This window comes from Amblyomma maculatum, chromosome 1, assembly GCF_055883805.1.
Source record: "Amblyomma maculatum isolate TAMU_Amacu chromosome 1, ASM5588380v1, whole genome shotgun sequence".
NCBI classification, from domain to species: Eukaryota; Metazoa; Arthropoda; class Arachnida; order Ixodida; family Ixodidae; genus Amblyomma; species Amblyomma maculatum.
The window spans coordinates 242356103-242379248 of NC_139344.1; the positions used below are offsets into that span (position 1 = coordinate 242356103).

Genomic DNA, 23146 nt, shown 5'->3' on the forward strand with positions numbered 1-23146 from the left:
ATGTTTGCGTGAAAGGACTTTTAGGATGTTTAGGGATTTGGAGACTTTCTTCTTTAGTACTTGTATGTGAGGGAGAAAAGTGAGTTTTTTGTCAAAAGTAATGCCCAAGAATTTATGGTTATTGTTTATGGGCAATTTGATTTCATTTAGGTGTAAGGTAGGATTGGGCTGTATGCCTTGTTTGAGCGAGAACATAACTGCCACTGTCTTCTGCGGAGAAAATTTAAACCCATTTTCACTGGCCCATTTTGTTAGCTTATTTATTGTTAATTGGATCTGTCTCTCACATGTGGACATGTTGCATGATGTGTAGGCTATTTGAAGGTCGTCCACATAGAGTGAATACATTATGGAATTTGGTATTACTTTACTAATCGTATTCATTTTTACAACGAAAAGTGTGGTGCTTAAAATGCACCCTTGGGGCACACCATTCTCCTGCAGAAAGGTTCTTGATAAAGTGGTCCCAAGACGTACTTGAAACGACCGATGTGACAAAAAGTCACTTAAAACCTTTAGCATTCTGCCACATATGCCTAAATCTGCTAGGTGGCGCAATATCCCATACCTCCAAGTTGTATCATATGCTTTCTCAAGGTCAAAGAAAACGGCAAGGCAATGTTGTCGGTGTATAAAAGCCTCTCTGATAGTGTTTTCAAGACGCACGAGATGGTCAGTTGTTCAGCATCCTTTTTTAAAACCGCACTGATGAATGTTTAAAAGTTGATGAGATTCTAAAACAAAAGTTGGTCTGATGTTTAAAACACTTTCAAAGGATTTTGCTAAACAGCTGGTGAGAGCAATGGGCCTATAACTACCAGGAGATGTCGGCTCCTTTCCGGGTTTTAAAAATGGTACGACAACAGCTTTTTTCCACGCCTCTGGCAATTTTCCTAGGACCCATATTTTGTTAAAGAATTGTAATAGTGCCTCTATGGCAGGTGCGGATAAGTGGGCGAGCATTTTGTAGTGAATTTGGTCAGGACCAGGTGCAGTTTGTTTATCGGCAGCTAGGACATTTTTTATTTCTTGTAGTGTAATTAAGCTATTATAGGGTTCTTTTGTACCACTACTTATAGGGAGTTTTTGTTTCTCTGCTGTGTTTTTGTGTTTTAGGAATGTTTGAGTGTAGTGTGATGAACTGGAAACTGCAGAAAAGTATTCACCTAAAATGTCGGCCTGTTCTTGTATAGTTGTCTGTACTCCGGGGGCTGTTAGAAGGGGAATGGTAAATGGAGAGTAGCTGCCATTTAGCTTTCTAACCTGTTCCCACATTTGTTTGGATGTTTTTGAGCTGTTTATAGAAGTTACACAGTTCTGCCAGGAGGCTTTTTCGGCGTGGTGGCGGATGTAGCGGGCTTTTGCTCTTGCTTTTTTAAACTTGACGAAATTGTCCTGTGTTGGGTATCTGCGAAAAATTCCCCATGCTTTGTTTTGTTCTTTTTTTGCTTGTTTACATTCTTTTGAATACCAGGTTTTGTGATTTTGTTTCACCACTCCTGAGGACTGAGGAATTGCTATATGTGCTGCAGTAAGGATACAATTTGTGTAAGCATCATTTAGTTCATCTATATTATATTTATCTGGAGTAATTTTTTCTAGGCTGGCCTTTTCTCGGAACAGTGCCCAATCGGCTAAATGTAGTTTCCAGCGTCGCGGCTTGGATGGGATGATTTGTGGTGAAGATGTTAAGCTGATTAGTATAGGTAAGTGATCACTTCCGTATGGATTATCTAAAACGTCCCATTTAATATCTGTAAAAATTGATGGTGAGCTGAGGGATAAATCAATACAGCTCATTTTTTCTGAAATAGATGAACAGTAGGTTGGTTTCCCGGTGTTAAGGAGACAGATATTATTATATAGTATACAATCCTCGATGATTTCGCCTCTCGTATCTGTTTTTCTACTGCCCCAAAGGATGGAATGTGCATTAAAATCTCTTACTATTAAAAATGGCTCTGGAAGCTGCTTTAAAAGATCTTCTAATTCATAACTACTAAATTTAAGGTGTGGCTCTAAGTATATGCAGCACACAGTTATAGTTTTAAAAGCCTGTAAAGTTACCGCTATAGCTTCAAAGTTAGTTTTAAGTTTGTGTTCTCGAACTGCTACTTCATTTTTTACTATGATGGCAACGCCACCTGAGAGCCTGAGAGCTTGCTCTCGGTCGCAACGGAAGACTGTATAGTTTTTGAGTATGTTCTTATGTTTGGGACCTAAATTTGTCTCTTGCAAACACAAGGCTAGTGGTGAGTGAGTGGCCAATAAGTGTTTTATGTCATTCATATTAGTTAAAAGTCCTCTGCAGTTTCATTGTAAAAAAGCCATTTTGTATTAAATGAGCAGATAAATCTAAGTTTTGTTTTCAGGCCCTCTGATTCGGGGCTTTTCTCGTTTTTGTCGATCCAAGGAGCTGCGCTGCCTGTCTGACGTTGACGACACAGGACTGCCTTGGCTTGTGTCCATCGCGTCTTCTGACACGCTGGACGCCCGTGCGGACCGCACAGGTGCGTTTGTATTTCCCCCCACCAGGTGGTGAGAGGCCTTGAGGCCGGCTGACCTGGGGGTCTGCGCAGCCTGTTTTTCTGGTGGTGGCGCAGCGCTGGCCGCAGCCACCAAGGGCACGGATGGCCCTGCTCCCGGTTCACTGTGTGAAACCTGGGCAGGTGCCAGAGTCTGTTGTGGCTCAGTGCCCTGTTGTGCCGCAACAGAATAGGCAGGTTTTTTTGGCAGAACACGATTTCGTGCTTCCCGGAAAGTTATGTTTTCTTTGACTTTGATGGTAATGATTTCCTTTTCCTGTTTCCATATTGGGCATGTGCGTGAATAGGCAGGATGACTACCCTCACAGTTGGCACACAAATGTGTCTGAACCTCACATTTCTGGGAATCGTGTTCATGGGAAGCACATTTTGCACATCTCGGCTGGCCGCGGCAGGTCTGGGAGCCGTGACCATAGCGTTGGCACTTGAAACAGCGGCGAGGATTTGGAATATATTTCCTGAGTTGAAGTTTCACATAGCCTATTTCGACTGATTCGGGGAAGATACTTTGTGCAAATGTCAGGACAAGGTGCTTGGTCGGAATCTCTTTGTCATCACGCCTCATTTTTATTCTGTAAACATCTGTTACGTTTTGGTCTTTGAGGCCTTCTAGAAGTTCCTCTTCGGTTAGGGATCTGAGGTCATCGTCAGAGATAACTCCGCGGACAGTGTTCAGAGAACGGTGTGGACTGATGGTCACTGGGTAATGTGGACAGTTTTTCATGTTGATGATTATAGAAGATTTCCAACAGAAGGTCTCCGTTTGGAAGTTTCTTTACGTTGTAACCCTAACCTATTACTTCTGTTAGTGTCTTGGTCACTATGAAAGGTGAGATTTGTCTAGCCGTTTTCTCAGCGTTGTCACTGTGTACTACATGAAATCGTGGGAACCTGTTTGGGTTTTTTAGGAAGAATTTAGAGGTTTCGTCGGTGCGACCCCTTTTTCGGGATCGATCATGTGAGAGTAAAGAAGCCATAAAATAATGTTGATGTTCGGCCAGGGTGGCGGCCGCCCACCACCGAGCCCAACAAGGGGACGGGACAGGAGCTTCCGAGAAAGTCCAGCCCACGCCAGCCTTACACCCTGACTATAACCAAATATGGCGTAACACAGGGTGGTTAGCCACACAAGGTTAACCCTTGCCGCCTGGAAAATGAAAAATGCGAGAAAAGAGGAGGAGACAGGACAGTTGTAAGCAAGAGGACAGGAAAGCAAAAGATGGAGGGGAGGATAGGAAAAGGCTACTGCCGATTTCCCACGGTCGGGTCAGGCCGAAGGTGCCGTCTATGGGAAGCGTGGGCCAAAGTGGTGTGTTGCCTCCGCCGAGGGGCCTTAAAGGTCCAAGCACTCGGCATCGGCTCAACCACCAGGATCCCCTTTTCCCCAGACACGATGATGCCACGCACGGCTAAACATGGGTGCTCGGGGTCCGTGGTGTCGCACAAAACACACAAACACCTGCTTTAACAGGTGCTCCCTGCGGGGGCTGGCATGAAGTTATTAGGTTACGTTTTTCACAAAGTCTGACATCCGTTAAAGTGTTACTTCTTCTAAGCATTTTGAAAAGATGGGAAGAATTGATATGGGACGATAATTTGCAAAGTCATTTGATCCTGTAGCCACCTTTATAGATAACAGAGACTCGTGCCATTTACATGTGCTTGGGAAAGCCTCCTTTTTTTTCGGCAGCTATACCGTGCTGATGAGATAAATGACATATTTGAAAGGTTGTATCTGGAAATCATCTACATCACGGGACTCGTTATAGCGAACAGCTAAAACAACGTTCAAATTCGTACTTATCTGTTGGCGGCATAAATGCAGTTTGAGGGTTCTGAAATTGAAGGTATTGGAGGAATGATCATCGTGAGTGCTATTCACCATGGAAATAAAATATTCATTAAAACAGTTTGCCAGCTTTTTTCCTAATAACGTATCATTGCCCACACTGATCATCTTGCATCATTGCCCACTGTGCAGCCCTTGGAGGGTTTAAAATGCTAATAATTTGCTTCTACACAAAGTCACTTCTTTTTATTGTGTCATAGTTAAATATTTTATCATGCATTCTCTCTTAACTTGGCAAAGGAATGATGTTACCTGATTTCGGTAGGCTTTGAAAGCTATGAGGTCATCGGGAGCTCATGTGGTGAGAAAACAGCTCTAAAGCTTATTTTTCGTTCTCATCATATCCATGCAGTCTCTATCGATCCATGGTATCTGATATTTTATAGGTTTTCTGGAAGTTATTTTAGGAAAACACTCGACATATATTACTCGACAATATTGATTTGAGGACTGTTATGAAGATCTGATAGGCTCTATCTGGATCCTTAATTTCCCAGGACACACCTCTAGGTTTGGTTCGGAATGCTTCCAACATATCTGCATTTTTCGTTTGATATGTTTGAAGCATTGGCTTCACTCATGGACTCTGTTTTGGACAGTTGGCAAAAAGAAAGACTGGTAAATGTTCGCTCAATTTGAGCACAAATTACTCTAGATTGCACAGATGCACCCTGAACATTGGTGATTTGGTGATGATTGCATCAATAGAAGAGGTTGTCTGCATTCGTGTTGGCTCCTTAATGACATTTATAAACGCGTTGCAGTCCAAAACCACAGTTAATTCACGATGTTCATTAGACGGGGTTAGGAAACCTATATTGATGCTGCTGCCTAAAACTAGATTTAGCTTATTTTCATTTATCCAGGACAGAAAGTAGAAAAAAAGACATGTTTCCACAGGGAGGACAGTAAACCACTGAAAACCCAAATAAGCCACACTGGTAGGACAGTACTTCATAATTGTCATGTACCACTGAGAAGCAAGGTATGACACAGCCTTTGAGAGATTTGTGTAACATTAACATTACGGCATCCCCTCTTTTATCAGGTTTATTCTGCGCATGCATAGTACACGATCTTTTATCATTAGAGCATCATCGTCATCTTGATACCATGTTTCAGTTATCATTAACACACAAAATGTGAATTTTAACGATTTGAGAAAGGAAAAGACCTCATCTTCCTTTTACGCATTGACTGAACATTCAAAAGAGAAAGAAAGAAAGATGGAAAGAAGTGACGTTTCGGTTTTCTGAGAGAAGATTCGAAAGATCAGCGCGCAAGGAAAGCTTCGGAGCCATAATGATTTGCAACTAGTGTCACGGGAGTGTGTATTTAAACTATTTTGTCTAGGTCATCTACACAGGTAGTGCGGATCACATCAGAAGACAGCTCTTCCTTTCTCGCGAAGATGTGCCCATTTCTCATAAATGAATTTTCATTTCTTCTCTTTTTCGAGAGACTGCCAGTCCTATCAGACTTTTCAATGTAGGGCACAGGTGTCTGTTTATGTAGATGGAAACATCTTTCAGAACGTCTTCACTGAGATCAACTGATCTTTATTTGACATCACAGCCATGTAGTGTCAAATAAAGGTGACTTGACTTCACTTGACATTTCTATAAGAAAAGGCTATTGGGACATATGCAGTCAATATTCTGTAACTGGAGGCAGAAATGGCATTTTACGCTGACCGTACCCTTGCTTGTGCAAGCACATGCCCAGTTCGAGCTTTTCTGCTGTCATTGTTTAATAAGAAGCAATGTCTAGTAGGCTGCTGTCCATATCGCTATCCAGTTTTTGTTAGCTCCTGATGCTATACCCACAGACGTCATTTTTGCTGCAGATGTCTTTGCCCAAGTAAAGATGTGACTGATGCAACAGCCACACCCTGTATGAGGATCTAGGGTAGAATGGCAGAAAGAAGATGGCAGATGGCTACACGGTATTAAAGAGCACTGAACAAGGGTAGAAGGAGGGGGAGCCTCAATTCGCAAGCCGAGCCAACGTTTCAACAAGTGGACTTGTCTTCATCTGGGTCGAAGACAAGTCCACTTATCGAAATGTTGGCTTGACTCACAAACTAAGGCTACCCCCCCCTCTATTCTTGTTCAGTGTTCTTTAACACCATATATGAGGGTCATCATCATCATCATCAGCCTGACTATACCCACTGCAGGGTGAAGGCCTCTCCCATATTTCTCCAATTAACCGGGTTAACCCAAGCTGCATTCACTTGACCCTTGCGAACTTCTTAACCTCATCCGCCCACCTAACTTTCTGCCGTCCCCTGCTACGCTTTCCTTCCCTTGGAATCCAGTTTGTTACCCTAAGCGACCATCGGTTATCCTCTCTTCGCACTACGTGTCCTGCCCATGCCCATTTCTTCTCTTGATTTCCACTAAAATGTTATTTCTCTGACACACTCTGCACGCTTCCTATCTCTTAATGTTACCCCTACCATTTTTCGTTCCATAGCCCTCTGCGTAGTCCTCAACTTAAGTAGAACTCTCTTGGTTAGCCTCCACGTTTCAGCCCCATAGGTGAGTACAGGTAAGATGCAACTGTTGTATACTTTCCTTTTGAGCGATACCGGTAAGCTGCCAGTCATAATCTGCAAGTGCTTGCCAAATGGTATTGCATGTTCTTTTACATGTGCGCTCGTTTCTGAGGTCCCAGGGCTGGTGTCTCGAAAAGGAGAAATGAATATGTGAATAGTTACCTTGTGCTGCCCTCTCTTGCCACATGCTGCGGTTTTCTTCCAAGTACTTGAGCCAAGGCCTCTTGAGCTCCTTAGGAGCAAGCTGACCTTTTGGTGACCTCGGTGAAGAAGGTGCACTTCCTACTTTGCCTGATTTGATGCCTTCACCATCAGTGCTGATGGCTGTTATGCTTGTCAGGCTTGTGATGCTTGCGGTGCTTGTGGTGCGCATTGGCCGGACAGTGGACAGTGAGCGTTGCTGTGGTTTTTCCTCACTCAGTTTCTTGCCATCTTCAAGTGGTTTGGCATCCTCTTGTTTGCTGTCATCCTGTTGTTTGGCATCATCTTTTGATTTGCTGTCATCCTGTGCCTTGCCATCATCTTCACTTAGGACCTCTGCACAGCGATTTCAGGTTTTCATTACACACTATGAGTATAGTTGTCAAGTAGCTCATCAATTCTCGCACTTTGGTTGAAAGCAAAGCAACAATAATGCATTACCCACTGTTGATCAAGAGGACCTGCATCAATATCTTGGAGAGCATCAAAAATTATGTCATTTATGCACCCACTTGTCCTATTAATCTGACAAAGCCACACAAAATACATATACAAATACCTTTTCAGTGATGAAATCCTGATATGTGTAGTAGAGGCTTGATTAACCTCTTGGGGCTTTGTCAAACAAATCGAGACCTAACTGTTTGGAATAGCATTACTCTGTATTGTTTTTGTGTAAATTGTTAAAGGAACAGAACACTGGAATTTAGGTCTCAAATTTTTTTCGGCGCAATGGGAAGATTGATGTCTAAAATGTTTGATTCCATAATGGTTTTGATAGAAATGGTGCAGAAAATTTTTACCGAGAATTTTTCAATCAGTGCATGCGCCCGTTTTTATGTAGTCCGATGCTGGAAACCATGAGCAGCGATCGCGATGACTACTGGTGGTCGACAAAAAAGACGTACCGAAAACAAATATAAATTTCACTCTCCAAGTAGTAATTTGACATTTTTTTGCTTAGAGTAAAGTCCTTTTCAGTTTCACACTCAAGGCTGTTACGGCACAATAATGTACGCCTCGTCGACGAAAGTTTTACTGGGCGCTATCATTGCTTCATTCACGGAATTCCAAACACTGTGGCACCATCTAGTGGCAAAACCTGAAAGCATGCCTCTCGCAATGCGGAAGGAGGGATGGTTTTTATTTCAGGATGCAGTGGAGAGAGCGTAAAATATAATGAATTATGACAAGCACTTTTAGAAGAAAAAAAAGAGTGTGCACTTGCGAAAATCAGCGATATTTTGCCGACATGTAGTCACGTGGGGTACTACACCGAAAGTTATAAGGTTTCTCCGCTAGGTAGCCTCAGTTGTTTTTATGCGATTTTTAATGGCAAATTAAAATTGTAAAGCCTCTTTCTTTGATATTGTAGTGCTCGATCTGTACTATATAAGGCAAGGTCTTTTCATCTCCACCATAATCTCATGACATATTTTGGACAGTGTTCTGTCCCTTTAATAGGTGCAGCAGTATATATTGCAGGTAGCTTCAAGGGCCCCTCAAATACTACTTGGGGTAAAATTTTAATGCAAGTGATTCGCAGAGGTGGTCATTGTGAGCCTTCCAGCCAAATTTGAAAGCTTTACGAAGAACCAATAATTCTCAAATAAGTTTTAAAAAGTGCTCCTGGCGACCGCTCACAGCTGATTTGGGCGACTCATCACCGGGCGGCAGCCTCCTCACTGACGTCAGTGGGGCCGCTGGGTGCGCCCACTCATTGGACGCTCCCAATAGGTGAGTGGTATGTGGCATGGGGGTGGGGCGCCATGGTGACTTTTCTTTTTTTTCTTCACGCCGGCATAGGTTGAGTAGAGGGGGGAGAGGAGAAGCATGAATTTCTATATATGTTTAGTACTAATGAGGCTAGCTTAAAAAGTTTTGCGTTGCAGGTAGGATTGATGGGCTACCTACTGCTAGAGCACGTTTTATAATTCTGATAAATATCTTCATTGGCTCTTCTATGCTATGCTTTAGCTATGTAAATTGAGACATGATTGTGCATAGGAGCACTGCCATATACATACAGTACCTCTTTTATTGATGGAAAATTAACGAAAGTACTGCACAACAAAATAGATTTTGTACAAATAACATTGTCAAATTTCACTATATCAGCTTCAGCATTTGTGATGACTGCACACCACACAGTTGGCCAAGATCACATGATCAAGATTATCTGGCAGTCACATTCAGATATGTGAAGCACCTTCAGGCCTGCTCGTTTTCTTCAGACGCACATATTCCCACTAATGAACTGTCCCAGTAACCTTCCCTCTCTCTCTAGACAAAAATTTAAAGTTTTGGCATCGTGCTTGACATACGAAATATGATTAACTTAACCACATGTAAATCTTCAGTCTAGAAGCACAGTAAGAAATGTTTTTATCTATAATACACTTATCGGGACAAACTTCTGCTCTTTGCTCATTTTAAAGCAGGATCAGTGATCAATGTTGCTTTTGATGGAAGCGTTTAAATGCTTTCAAGTCTCCATGGTAGCTCAGTGGCTATGGTGTTCAGATTCTCAGCTCAAGGTCGTGAGATCAAACCCTGTTCATGTCGGCTGCATATTGGTGGAGGAAAAATTCAAAATCGCCCATGTGCTGTGCGATTCCTGTGCATGTCAAAAACCTCGGGTGGTCAGATTAAACCAGAGCACTACATTATGGTGTCTCTCACAGTTAATGAACAGCTTTTGGACATGAAACCCTCTTATATCATACCATACTACACGAAATGCTGTTAATTATCTCCTGAATGCAGGTGTAGCAAGCATGCGCATTTTATTATTCATGTGAATAGACTCTGTCAAGTACTTTGGGCTCAAAGCTGTCTTACCTGTTACCTTGTTCTCACTGCCTTCCTCGGAAATGCTGTCCTCATTTCCTCTTTGTGCAACTTGAAGGAGTATTTTTTCCAAGAGGTCCCCGCACACATCCATGGTTGGATTTAAAATGAAGTCAATAAAACCTGCAGTACAACAATTTCTGTCATTTCTTTCTTTAGCCTGAAGAATGTTGAAAAACTTGTGGCTATTTTAGGCCATAATTGCATTACAGCCACAAGGAGTGCATCCTTTCTGGGAGGATGTGAAAGTGGCAGGATCCATTCTGTGGGAAAAATAGCGTGCCACTGCTATTCAGGAGCAACAAGTTAAAATTATTTTTTCCATTGCCAGGTGTCAGACATTCTTTGACACCTACCTAAAGAGAGGAAAGCACTGTGAGCATTATAAAATAGACTAGGGCAAAAGATGGCAATACTAGCTTTCACCTGTTTGAACGACAGACTTCATCAGGCCTGCCTGGCCATGTGGTGGTGCAGATAAGTGATTTGTGATTGCATAAGTAATTGCAGATTAGTGATTGCAGTGCGTCAGAGCTTATCTGAAAACAGGATTGTAGAAACTCAACTAGGTGGTAGTGTTTTTGAGAGTGCAATTGACCACCACCATTGGAGAATAATAACGCCTCATTCTGTGCATAGGAATGAATCAATTTTTTCTCTGATGCCATATTTGTATGGTACGTCTTGTGTGTTTTAATGTCGCAGTGAAATTTTCATGCAGCCTTTAAATAAAGTAATGTTTTGGGCATGATAAATTTAAACTTGTCAACTGTGAACACAAAGAAAGAAATGTAGCAAGTTTTTGCATAGAACGCACTGAACTGCTTGATTCCATGCCTGTTCTTGCCAAAGATTTCATTCTGTCATTGAGCTATTTTCACTTGTTACTAAGTATGTGTTATACAAAATACATGTAAGACCATGATGTGCTATAAACTTGGTGAAAACACTGTGGCAAGTGCAACTTGCAGAAGTCATGCAAGCGTAGCCCAGGAAAAACATCTAAAGCTGTACCTATTTGGGACTCTGCAATGAGCGTTGTGTTCCTGTCACACAACGGTGAGTAAGGAAGTCCAAGTTCATGCTCTTTGTCACCCTGCGATAAGAAAGCAGGCAGTTTAGGCAGCATGGTGGCTCTGATCACTTATAATTAAGTTTACGTGCAATGTGTAAAAGTAAAGGTGCTAGCATGTTTGTGCTACGTAAGCTTTGTAAATTCGTGCAAATTAACTGAAAGCCTTAACAACTGCATGTTTTTTGAGCCTCAAATAACACAGTGCAGACACTCAATTCGCGAGCACTGTTTGCACAATTCATTTGCAGTGGGCCATGAATATCAGCATTAGGTACTGCAGAAATCCTCGGACCATCATTTAGATGCATAAAATTAGCACATAATCAACATGTCACTTATAAACTACTTCTTTGTCGCCCCCTCCCCACCACCAGCGTTCTCGAATAAAAAAACTATGCATGTTGACACAAGGTTCTGACTCGGACATTGTTGCTGCAGTTGTTTATCCCAGTAGAAATATAAACCCTTCATTAGGAAAGTGAGCTGCTGCCATTGTGAGCTAAAGTAAGAGGTCCCCATTCAAGTTCTGAACTGTGTCGCACTACATGTAGGCATCGTCCAACGTTGCATGCCTGGTGTCAGGACTTGCACAGTGTGCCAGTCTCAACATCAGGAGGGCATTGTCAAATGGTGTTTTTGTGCAGTGTTGCACAGTTTGGAACTGGGAGTACATAGTAGAAAGAAGTGCAAAAACCAAAGCAGGGCATTCTGCCACTTGCCTGTTGAAAAAATTCCTCCATAAGGAGGTAAGTCCACCTGTGGTGCAGCCTCCATTCTTTGCTTGGGTGACTAATGTCACAACAGTGCAGAATTAAGCTCAGTGCTTTGGCCTTGTCAAGGCTGCATCAGAAGCAAAACAATTGGACAACATTTTTCAGAATGTGGAAAATTGTTTTTGCTATGAATGACATAAGAGTACACAGAGTGGACACATTTTGTATAATTGGATTGAGTTTGGCTTCTAGTATTCCATATTACTGTCCGGTGGGATAAGTTAAATCTGGTTGTAATGGAATTGTAAAAGTCCGTCATTTTTGGTTACATCCAAATTTTCGTTATGCCTAAGCAATTTTCGCGTAAGTACTCGAAATGACAGTGTAGAAGGGCAATCGAAATGAGAAACAAATGCAGGGAAAACTACCTTGAATAAGTGCTTACAATAAATCCCCATTACTTGAAGTTACAGACTCAGTGAAACGTCTTGATCGGTGATCGCGCTTAGGATGCGGCCTGGCTGCAGCCGTAGCCTCTTCGTCTCACAAGATGTTTGCAGCACTGTGAAAGGCAGAGGCACCCCGGTCCAATCAGGATCACGCGCACTACAATAGGCAACTGTGCTCCTACGAGCCTCTCGCCCCTCAAATTGGCCGGGGTGACAGTAGGAGCACAATACTGTATAGTGCGCAGTGGCGACAGGCACTTATGAGCACAATTGCAAGGGCTCCTCTGCCTTTTGCAGTGCTGCAGATATCTTGTGATACAAAGTACACCTCCACCGCGACTTGCATGATGCAACCAATGCAACTATGAGGAGGCGGGGAGAGAGCGGTGGCAAAGGGAGTCAGAGCAGTCCATGTCGGCCGGCCGGATGGTCAGGAGCGCGCGCGGTCATGCCGCTGCCACTGTGAGGAGGCGCGTGCGTTTTCATGCATGTTTCCACTCGCGGTCTGCCCGCCACTGTCGACTCAGCGCGTCGCGTCACCGGCTGGCGCTTTCCGCAGTTCTCACCACTCGCTACCGACGTGCGAGAGCCATCGGCGGCAGAATCTCGCGAGCAACCGTGTGACGGCAATTGGCGCACACTGCTCGCCCCGAGTCCCTTTTTTTTCCTCTTTCTGGTTATTTTTCGCTGCTTTTAAGCATGAACTATTGTAATGCCATGTTCCTAAAGCGAAAGTTTGCAGTATGTACTACATACGCTGTTGGCGCTGAAACATGGCGCGTTGCATCAACTGGGCGGTCGCTTGTTGCGGTCGTAGACGGTCCTGTCATTTGATTTCGTGTTCTGTCGTCATTACGCTTCCAGTAATTTCCAGTAAGTCAGCACCAGCTAGGAGACAGTCGGTGTAGCGATCGAATTCATTTTATGAAGGTTGACCGCCGCAACATGTTTGTAACGCGAAGTTAACCCGCTTCACGCGGGGTGGCGTTGGGGAATTGAAAACCTTTGTAATATCGAGGAACGCATGGAGGTTCGTTAAATAGAGGTTTAACTTGTGTGCGTTGTCTACTTTTTAACATTGGCTGTAATGTTATGTAGTGTTTGTCTGGTTTACAGCAGAGAGACATTAATGCTTGTAAAATGGACAGGAAATAACTGGCATTATTAAACTTCAGCTTCTGCTAAACTATAATTGAAACCCATGGTGATTTTATGTGAGTAATTTTTCCCTTTTACACTTGATAGCAATGTTTACCACTGGCTAACATTCGTACATGGTGGTTTCTGTGTAGTGCCTTAAAGATTAGCCAGATAAAATTGTAGCAAATTATTGGTAGACAGCAAAATTGCATAGATTTATGAGCACTCATAATCGTGCGTCATTATTTTTGTGCATGCCACTTATGGTCAAAACAGCATGCTTCTACCTGAAATCATGATGACTGAGGGCTGTCTTCATAGTCTTTACTTGCTGGAAGTGAGAAGTCATATCTGTTGCCAAGACCATTTCAATTACCAACAGGCGGAACTCTCTGAAAAAGCGACAAAGCAACAAGATCAGTAATGTAATTAATTACCTATTAGAAGATGTGTCAGGTCAGTTCTAATGTGTACTTATACCTCACAGGCATAACAAAAGTTCATAATGGTGCACAAAATTAAAACAGATTCATATTCTCTGATATGGGCAATGCAGTGGCATGCACTATTTTATAGGTAAAAATAAAAATCACTAATTATGCATTGAAAAAAGTCAACCATGAAATGCAGGACTAAATGGTACATGTAGAGAAGAACTATGCGACACCAAACACGAGTGGTTGCAATCTCTGTAACTTCTTTTATTCACTCGCATTATCGGTGACAATAAATACCACGATCATGGTTTCGACTGCTACTTCTCTTGTTAGTATGTGAGTAGGTATTTCTTATAGCTGCACTAAGGCAACATATAGTGCAGCACTTTATAAAGACTTAACAATAAAATTACTCAGTCAACATGAACTTGGAAATAGGGTTCCTAAATTTGTGTCAAACACTGTGACTGCTCATGCACTGCTGTGAGTGAGTACAGGTGTGCCATCTTTGGCACGCCACAGCGGCAGCCAGAAAATTTGTGCCCCTAGTGCCAAAAACTCAAAGCATATACCCATGTTTTAAACATTTGAAGTGTTATGCAGACTATTCTGAGTATTCTTTTTGGAGTCGGATTAAAGCTGGCGTCATAAAGTGTTGACACCACTTTGGGTTTCTAGGGCTGCTCTGCAACGTTCTAATTCAAGCATTTCATGCGTATTTTGATGTTAAAAATCACTTAATTGGAAGTTGAAAAATCATGATTCATTAATTAACAAGTAATTGAGGGAGTAAAATGTCTGAAAGTTGAAAATGCTTTTAATTAATTAAAGCAGTAATAAAAAAATAAGTTTCATAGTTCATCGAATTAATTAAACACCCCCATTTTTTTGGTGGTGGCCAAATGTATTGCAAAATGTAGTGTATGTATTTTTAAAACTCTCTCAAGCTATATGAAATGCCATGCATAAAGCATGTCAGACTTTGTGGCTTTTCTTACTTAATTGTGGCTTGGCTGAGCAACTAAAGAGATGACAATATCTGTTAATGTGAAGGAATTGATCCAGTAATCAGTGTAAAATTGCAAGTTATACTTAGAACACTGAATCGGAAAGAGCATAAACATGTATATATTTGCTTTTACAGATACTATATAGATCTTTGTGCTTTTTCTGATCATGTATAAAGGCGTGTGTGCACCGTTTTCACGTCCAGTTATTGTAAGCAATAATACACTATATTGTTTTCGATAATGTGCACAACCTAAATGTGACAGCACAAAGAGCTACTAAAAGCATGCTTTCTTAAAGCCAGTACTGTCAAAAGTGAACCTTAGCATCATGTACTGAGCAGTGTCACAAAGCAACATATTGTCAAAAACCATTCAAATCTGGCATAAATTATTTGATGTGAAGTGAACTACCTGTTGAACAAGCCGTAAATATGAATGCTGTCTTCTGCCATCACATTGATGGACACATGTGATATTAAAGATTTTTATGTCTAGGCTCAACTGCGGCAAAATAATACGACTGGAATTATGGACAGTTTTTAAGCATCATTAATATGGAAACTTGCTGTCCTGACTATGGACAAGGGGTAAATGCATTCAGCCAATTTATACTTGTGTGTTTTGCCCCGTTAATAGTGTCAGTGGTGAGAACAAAATTTTTACTGCCCAACCAGATGTTTCGTTTTCTATATTTTGAGTGCAGGGCACTAGAGGAACACAGTAATTATTCAAAATTCCAGAGTGATGGCCCATTTATTTCGTGGCTTAGGTTGCTAATTGTCCAGCTTATGTTCCTGACCATTCTTTATATTGCCTGAATGGCTGTGAAGAAAATTCTGCAGCTTGCGCTGCTCAGAAAGCACCTTTTAGTTGACCAAGTGCTTCTAAGTTTGTGTGATGTGAACAGTTGTAGTAGAAATGGTCATTCATCCGCGAGATGCATCACACATGTCACAGACACGTAAAATTGTACTGTACCATATCATTAACGTACTGGTCTGTCGGTTTGTACCTTCCAAGATTACGTCTAATTTCAACTTCATCAGCCACCACTATGCACAAAAGCAGTCTTTACTTATAGTGTACTGTTCTAAATTTTTCTTTGCAATTTGTATTACAGATGACTAGCCATATGGATAGTTTTGCTAGGGAAACAAAGTGTTTATATTAATGAGGCAGGACTGTATATATGTATGTGCACAGAACGGCCAGGAATTTGGAAGACAGATTGTGTATTAAAATAAAATCTCATTACAAAAGACATGGTTACAAGGGGCACTCGGTTATAAGAGACACTTGAAGAAGGTTTGCTTGGTTTTCCTATGTTTGCCATGTTAATAACATTGCATACAAGAGACATGTTTACAAGAGATACTCGGTTACTAAGGACAACTTTTGCAGGTCCCTAAAGTAGATTCTTCACCATTTATAAGAGACACAATTAACCCAGGTACACTCATGCAACACAGCTGACTCGTACCAACTCGTATGTGCGGCAGTTTAGGTTTCCTTATCTAAATTCTGTTCCATATCAGTGTCCTTTTTTGTTGCAATATGTCAGGAGTCAAGAAGGAGTGCCTCCTCTTGACCGGGAAGTCAAAATTTGCCATTGTTTCAGTCACGCAGGAATGGGATGCCAGTGGCTGAAACAACGGGGACATTTTGACTTCCCAATCAAGAGGAGGCACTGCTTCTTGGTTCCTGACATATTGCAACAAAAAAGGACACTGATAGAGAATAGAATTTAGCTAAGAGAGCCTAAACTGCCACACATACGAGTTGGTAAGAATTTTTGGTTACAAGAGACCTTGGTTACTAGAGACATCTTTTTCGGGTCCCATTTTGCAAGTGTCTCTTATAGTGAGGTTTTATGTATTGTGAAGCTAACAAAGAATGTAACTTCATACTAGCATGAAGTACCTGTGAAACCAACCTGGCTTATAACCTATTCAGAGATTCCCTGAAAAGTCCAGTATCAGTAGACATTACAGCTGCTTTCAGAGCCTTCTTTATATGCACACCTGCACAGCAATTATGTGCAGAAAGCTTCAGGTTTCACACAAAACATGTAACAGCTATGTGTTGTTTGTGTTTGTAATATTGAGCCAATACCAAGGGAGTGCTTTAATGTAACAAATATGGCATGAAAGTGAAAACAAAAAAAGCACTTTTTCCTAAGTGGTTTGATTATTTCAAAGAAGAAAACTTACTTGTACTCTTCTTTACTTAGGCTGGATAAAATGTTCTGGTCATCTTCTGTTAACAAGCGAAAAGCAGCACTGATGTGATGGTTTTCAAGAACTGATCGGTCATTGTAGATTAGCGCAGTTTCTGACCTGTAAGAACATCACTCCACAGTCAAACACTTCGCACAATTCTTGGCAAAAATGAAATTGATAGGGCTTGCTCAAAAGGATGTCTGGTTAAAGTGTAAAGAAAAACTTATGCATTAAAATATCCTGCACTTGTTGCATATTTTCTTGACTGTTTGGTACGCTGGCAGTCTCATTTCCTTCTAGCTGTACACGCATGGTTTTTATTTCCAAGATACTGGTTATGGACTTGGAAATACAGCAAGCTAAACGAATATACAGCCGAAGTGAGTGGAGAAACCAACCTCTTTGCACGTTCGAAGGATGGCAATGACATGTGCCATGTGTAATGACAGGAAATGACAGGATTTGTGTTGTAGGGAGGAAGGCATGATTACTGAGCTCTGTGGACAGGCTGGAAGGGCTTAGTTTTGCATATACTCTAATACCTAGCCACTCCTGGGTGACAATAAAGGGCCAGGGAGAGGAATTGTGGAGGCCAACTATCCTCCGCTAGCAGCAGTGTAACTCGGTCCCTGTCGAGAGAAGTGCGAATCTGCGACAAAATGCCTTGTCAAACTGTCTACTGTGAGACAAACAGATATTTTATCCTCCTGCCATAACTTTCCATTAAGCACATGTAGCACCAAAGATGTTCGTGATTAAAAACAGGGTCCACGCTTCCCCTCTCTGCTCGTACGCCAGGCTGGACGGGAAAAATAAGGATTACAGACCAGTACCGCACTCCACTTATGGTAGCGTCATCGACCAAATATGATTGGGTTGTCTATTATTATTATTATTATTATTATTATTATTATTATTATTAGTAGTAGTAGTAGTAGTAGTAGCAGTAGTAGTAGTAGTATTTTGCGACTTGCTTCACCTTCACATTTACACATTAGAGGAGTAAGGGCAGATGCGTCGAGGTTTCCAGCCCGTCGCGCACGCCATTTCGCTGCGGTTTTTGGGGAGCGCATGCATGTCAGCCTCTTCCTGGTGATGCCACACTGGCCTTATGATGCTCAGAGGCGGAATTCGCGCGAAAGACTGGTGCTGGTGGCCGCCGGGAGGCGCGGAAACGAAAATTTGAAAAAACAAAAAACAAATTATTGGTTTAATTCTAAGGACTCCTGCGTGGCATGCAAAAAGTGCACGCATTTAATTGATAGCCACTTTCTGAATCGCCTTCAAGGGACGCTTTAACGAGCGTGCCACCTATCCTGTGCTTGCACGCTAATAAAAAATATAAAGAAAAATGCAACAGAAAAAATTAGTTGTGGTTTAGCTCTGGTTAACTCTAGTTGAATTGCGAAAGCCACGGCGGAAGCTTCTTTTGCCTGCTACATTATTCTCCTATCATGCCCTATCAGTGTAAGGTGCTACATTATTGGAGACACTTAAGCTCAACCTTTAAAGGTATGACGCGAGAGTGTAAGCTACCAGCCCACATATAAAGTCACGCTCCAACCAAGTCGTATGGGCGTGCCTACATATCGTAGGCGAGAATGCGAACGGTTCCGGCAGGCTGATTCTGATATCATACTCCCATATAAAAGGAGCGACCCAGTTAATTGGCAGCTCCTGCCCGTGGCATAGGGGTAACATGAATTCAAATGTCATGGCAGGCTGATTTTTTTATGAGGAGACCGTAGCCACACCTCTTCACGACATAGCTACGGCCACCCGAGGTCTCGCTTTGGCTGTCGTAGTACAGTCGAACCCGGATATATCGAACTCGAAGGGGATCGCGAAATAGTTCGATATATCGATAATTCGATATACAGAAATTGGATTGGGACGGCACTTAGGATGCGAAAAAACGATACTGTATTTGTCGCGTAATAGACACACTCGCATAATGAACCCATCCTCCACTTTTGCACTCGAGAATTTGGAGAAAAAAAAATTACCGACGATTACGTTACTTCCTAATGCGAAATTTGAGCGCAGCAAATAAGCTGTTTCACCTTTTCGATAGATTGAGGCAAAGAAATCGAGCAACACATGTATGCGCTATCACAGAATTTTTTTAATTTTTCACACGTATTCCTTTAACAAAGACTCCACTAACAGTTCTTGACAGTCATGAAGGAAGCTTTGTGGTCGGAGAAATAGACTGATATATGTTCGACTTGGTACACCAATGCTTGATTCTCAAAGACGAGATCTATACAAGTGCCTCGCGAGGTTGTCACAGCCGTGGGACGCGTTACGAGCGAGAGGAACGGGATGTTCTCCCGCATAAGTGTGAAGAAATTCCTGTTTGTCTTTATGTCAACATTCGTCTCGCTCATGGCTCAGAAAGAACTGGCAGATAATTTCGCAGTGGCGAACGGCAGCGGCAATTTCGGCTCGGGCGGTGCACATATACAGATCCGCCGCCACCGATCTGGCTCTCTGTGATTGCCACCGCACAGGGGTTGCATTGGAGGAGGAGCGAAGAAAGGAATTAAGTTCGAGCCGGCGCTTTGACAACCGGAGACTCGCAGGAAGAGGGGGGAGGGGGGCGGCGTGTACACCCAGCGGCAAACGATGGGGGCAGAAGCGCGCGCAACAAGCGGACAACGCGATAAAGGGAGGAGGGAAGATATAGCAGCGACTGACTGATGCTGCTGACGCCGATAGTGAGTCAACCCCAGCTGCGGAGTTGGTTTCAGGGACAACGCCGCCGATGCCGACGCAAACAATATGATACCCTCGCTTCCGCAGCGCCAAGAACCAGGTCTAGCCGTGGGAAGGTGGTCACATATTCGTCGACGTGCGGGGGCTACGTGAAATAACCGGCGCGTCGGCAACTGAAGAGCACCCTATCCGCCACACAGGAACAGGGGGGGGACCCTCCCCTCCTCTTTCTGCATGGCGGCGACGGTGTTCTATGCAGTCACGTTATCTTGACTCTCTAGCGGCGTCAGCGGCATCCAGCGGTATCAGTCGGTCGCTGCTAGCGCTGGGGGGATGAAAGGGGGGCGGAGCTGGTTACGAGGCCGACGACGACGCCGACGCGAAACCCAGGAACGGACGCCAAAGAGCTGCGCTCTAAAAAAGCGTTAAGGCCAGCTCGCTCACATGCAAGCGATTAAGCGATCTCAGCGACGAACCGCAGCGACAGAGCAAAAAATTTCCAACTTGACAGAGCAAAAAGTTTCCAACTTGTTGGAACTGCGGGCGGCAGCTCAAAACAAGGTTTCTGTGTCGCCGCGGCAGAAATCGCCAGCGTTATCGCTTGCATGTAGCACTCCGTTTCGGTCGTCTCATCCACAGCTCATTTCTTGGCAGCGTGCCAAGATGCTGCGCAGCGATAACGCCGCGGCGTGTTTATCTTTTGATAGCTCCTGCTGCGGCGGGGAGCGAACTTGGCAGACTGCCCGTGATGGCTTGATTGCACAAGCCTGGTTCGATTTATCACGCCGCGCTTGGGGCGGGCGTAGTCTACTGCCTCAAATTCATTGGAAAGCGTGATAAAGTAGCTGCAAATGCTGTTTGAAGCGAGAAATGCTAAAAGCCGGTGTCATGATCGAAGCTGACCGCGTGCTTTCGTTGATTCATACATGCAAGGATAAACGACTCCCGCAAGAAAAAAAAAAAAAAAAAGCCGCTTCGTAACGCCATATACAAACGACTCTCGCAAAAAAAAAAAAAGAAAAAAAAAAGATCTGCCGCTTCTTCCGCAAGCGCCATAGCCACGTCAGCCGCCGCGCGCAGAGGGTTCGCAACATACGCTGGAGAAAGCGTCCGACGTTCTGTCTGAAAACGGGTTGAGCTGGCTTGGCGCATGCGTAGCGCGTGCTACTGCGAACAAAGGCCGGGAAAGAGGAAGGAGAGAGAGAGATAGCTCGGCAAAAGAATGGGCACACCCTTGCGCTTCGCTCTATCGCGTTTTTCCCCTCTCGTTCCCACCGGTTCTCTCTGGTTCATTCACGCACATGGCTTGCATATGTCACGTGCTGGCGCGCGAGAAACGATAACCGCAGATGCGCGCGCCTTTGGGGAATGGGCACGGCGCTTCCCTAGCCGAACTGTCCCCTCTCATTCCTTCCGCGCGTGGCTTGAAAACGTCACGCGGCACACGGCCGAGGGTGATGCGATCGTCTTTGGGGAAGGCACACTTTCCAGTGCTTGGCGCGGAGTTCGATATATCGAACGACCGGTGAAATTGAGTTCGATATATGACGCGGCTTTCCTATACTTTTACATGGGATTTTCAAGGGGATATTCCGTGAGTTCGATATAACCAAAATTCGATATATCCGGGTTCGACTGTATTACTTTCGAAATAAAAGCGGGAAAAGCGCCTCTTCTTCCATGCGTGAAGTCGAAGCAGGGCGAGAAATGAGCAAGAACGGGCTTGTATATTTCTTCGCTCCCTAGGTATACATCAGGCGCCATGCCACCAGGCAGCCATGCGTTTCAGCCAGAGAGCTACTGCGGCCTCCGGGCGTCGCACTATTCCAAAGGCTAAATTTTTCAGATAAGGTCGCGCATTAAGTATCGCTGATTAGCGTCATAGTCGTAACAAAATTTTTCAACTTTTGTGCAGTCTAAAGTACATTCTAGTATCTAACTTTTGGCTAGCTTGTTTATGGGGAAACACTAGAAATCCACTCGCTTAGTACCGACAGCATACTCACCGAGACATCACATGGAAGTTGTTGGTTGTTCCAGTGTGTTCATAATCATGGATAATTGCCGCAAACAAGGTGGCAAATGCTTCTAGTTCTGTCAGCCAGCTCTGCAATATAAACACAACTCACTATGACCAACACTACACAACTGAATATATATGAAACAGCAGCATCAGCCCAAATAGGTAGTACAAGAGCGATGCATATTAGAATTATGGCCTAGCCTATGGATTGATTGGAAACCATGGGGACCATTCCGGTGAATCCAGGTTATGAAATTATTACAGCCGCATTTTGTGTCATCACGCTTTCGATAACTGCAAAGTATACAGTGCAGCAGTGCCTCACCATCAAATCCAGTGTTCTGTACCAGTGGCGTGGCCAGAAAATTTGTTCGGGGTGGGGGAGAGAGCATACCTCCATGCTCAAATAAAAAAACAAAAACATAATTCTATTTCATTCAGGAAATATAACGAGTACACCATGCTCAAGCAAGAAGGGTCGGTACAGTAAGTTTGATACGACAAAAAGAATGCATCATATGATAGTGCACGTTTGCAAAAAAAAAAAAAAAAGCACAGTTGAACAAGTACGAAAGGCGAGATTGTCAACAGGACATTCCATTATGATGTTGTGCTTTAAAAAAAGTGAATTGGTGCATGTTTCTGCAAACACAGATGATGCAGTAGTTTTCGTAATTAGGTAATGAGATTATTGTCAAATTGGAAAAAAATATCGCCGAAGAAAGGCTAGTCTGACCAGCTTCCTCCTTTCATCAAGCCTAGTTTGGAGGCGACGAGGTGAGATAAACCGAATGTGAGGCACATGCTAAGGAAATCACTTTCAATGTTCTGGCTATTTAGTGTCGCTGCAAGGCAAAATATATTCCATGATAACGAAGGAAAGTTAAAGCCACCAAACATAAGTAAGGGTATGTACAGGTGTGATTTGGCCATAAAATGAAGCATAATGTGAGTTTCTGCTACCAACAAATGTGTAGAGTGCGGAGGCAGGTAACAGCAGCCGAAAATAATGGCTGGGTTAAATGCTTTAGAATGAATGTGAATCTGCTCCAAGTTTTAGGCAATATTTATGGGGCGGCGGTGCAAACTTTCACGAGTGGCAATAATGAGACCGCCGCCGCCCCTTATGCTGAAAAAGGAAGGCATCCGAATAACCCACACGCACTCAAGAAATAGAGAACAGAGAAATAGACACCCCCCCCCCCCCACACACACACACACACACTCACACATACACACACACACATTCCCGGCTACGCCCACGTACTGCACCTTCCTTCTTCCCCCCCGAGGAGAAACAAGACGACTACGAATATAAGAAAGAAAGCTGACATAGTTCAACCTTCTTCCTTATAC

General features: G+C 43.3%; 1 protein-coding gene across 4 annotated transcripts in view; it reads right to left on the reverse strand.

The window, feature by feature from the left end:
• Positions 1-23146, reverse strand: part of LOC146206079 (dual specificity calcium/calmodulin-dependent 3',5'-cyclic nucleotide phosphodiesterase 1A-like) — a 563618-nt gene that overhangs the window by 9701 nt on the left and 530771 nt on the right. For all 4 annotated transcript variants that reach the window (XM_084590730.1, XM_084590731.1, XM_084590729.1 and 1 more), the window contains 7 exons: positions 21774-21874; positions 17041-17166; positions 13671-13775; positions 11801-11921; positions 11021-11102; positions 9998-10129; positions 7118-7492 (listed from right to left, as the gene is read on the reverse strand). In XM_084590730.1, coding sequence (XP_084446856.1) covers positions 7118-7492; positions 9998-10129; positions 11021-11102; positions 11801-11921; positions 13671-13775; positions 17041-17166; positions 21774-21874 — 1042 coding nt within the window. The remainder of the gene's footprint in view (positions 1-7117; positions 7493-9997; positions 10130-11020; positions 11103-11800; positions 11922-13670; positions 13776-17040; positions 17167-21773; positions 21875-23146) is intronic.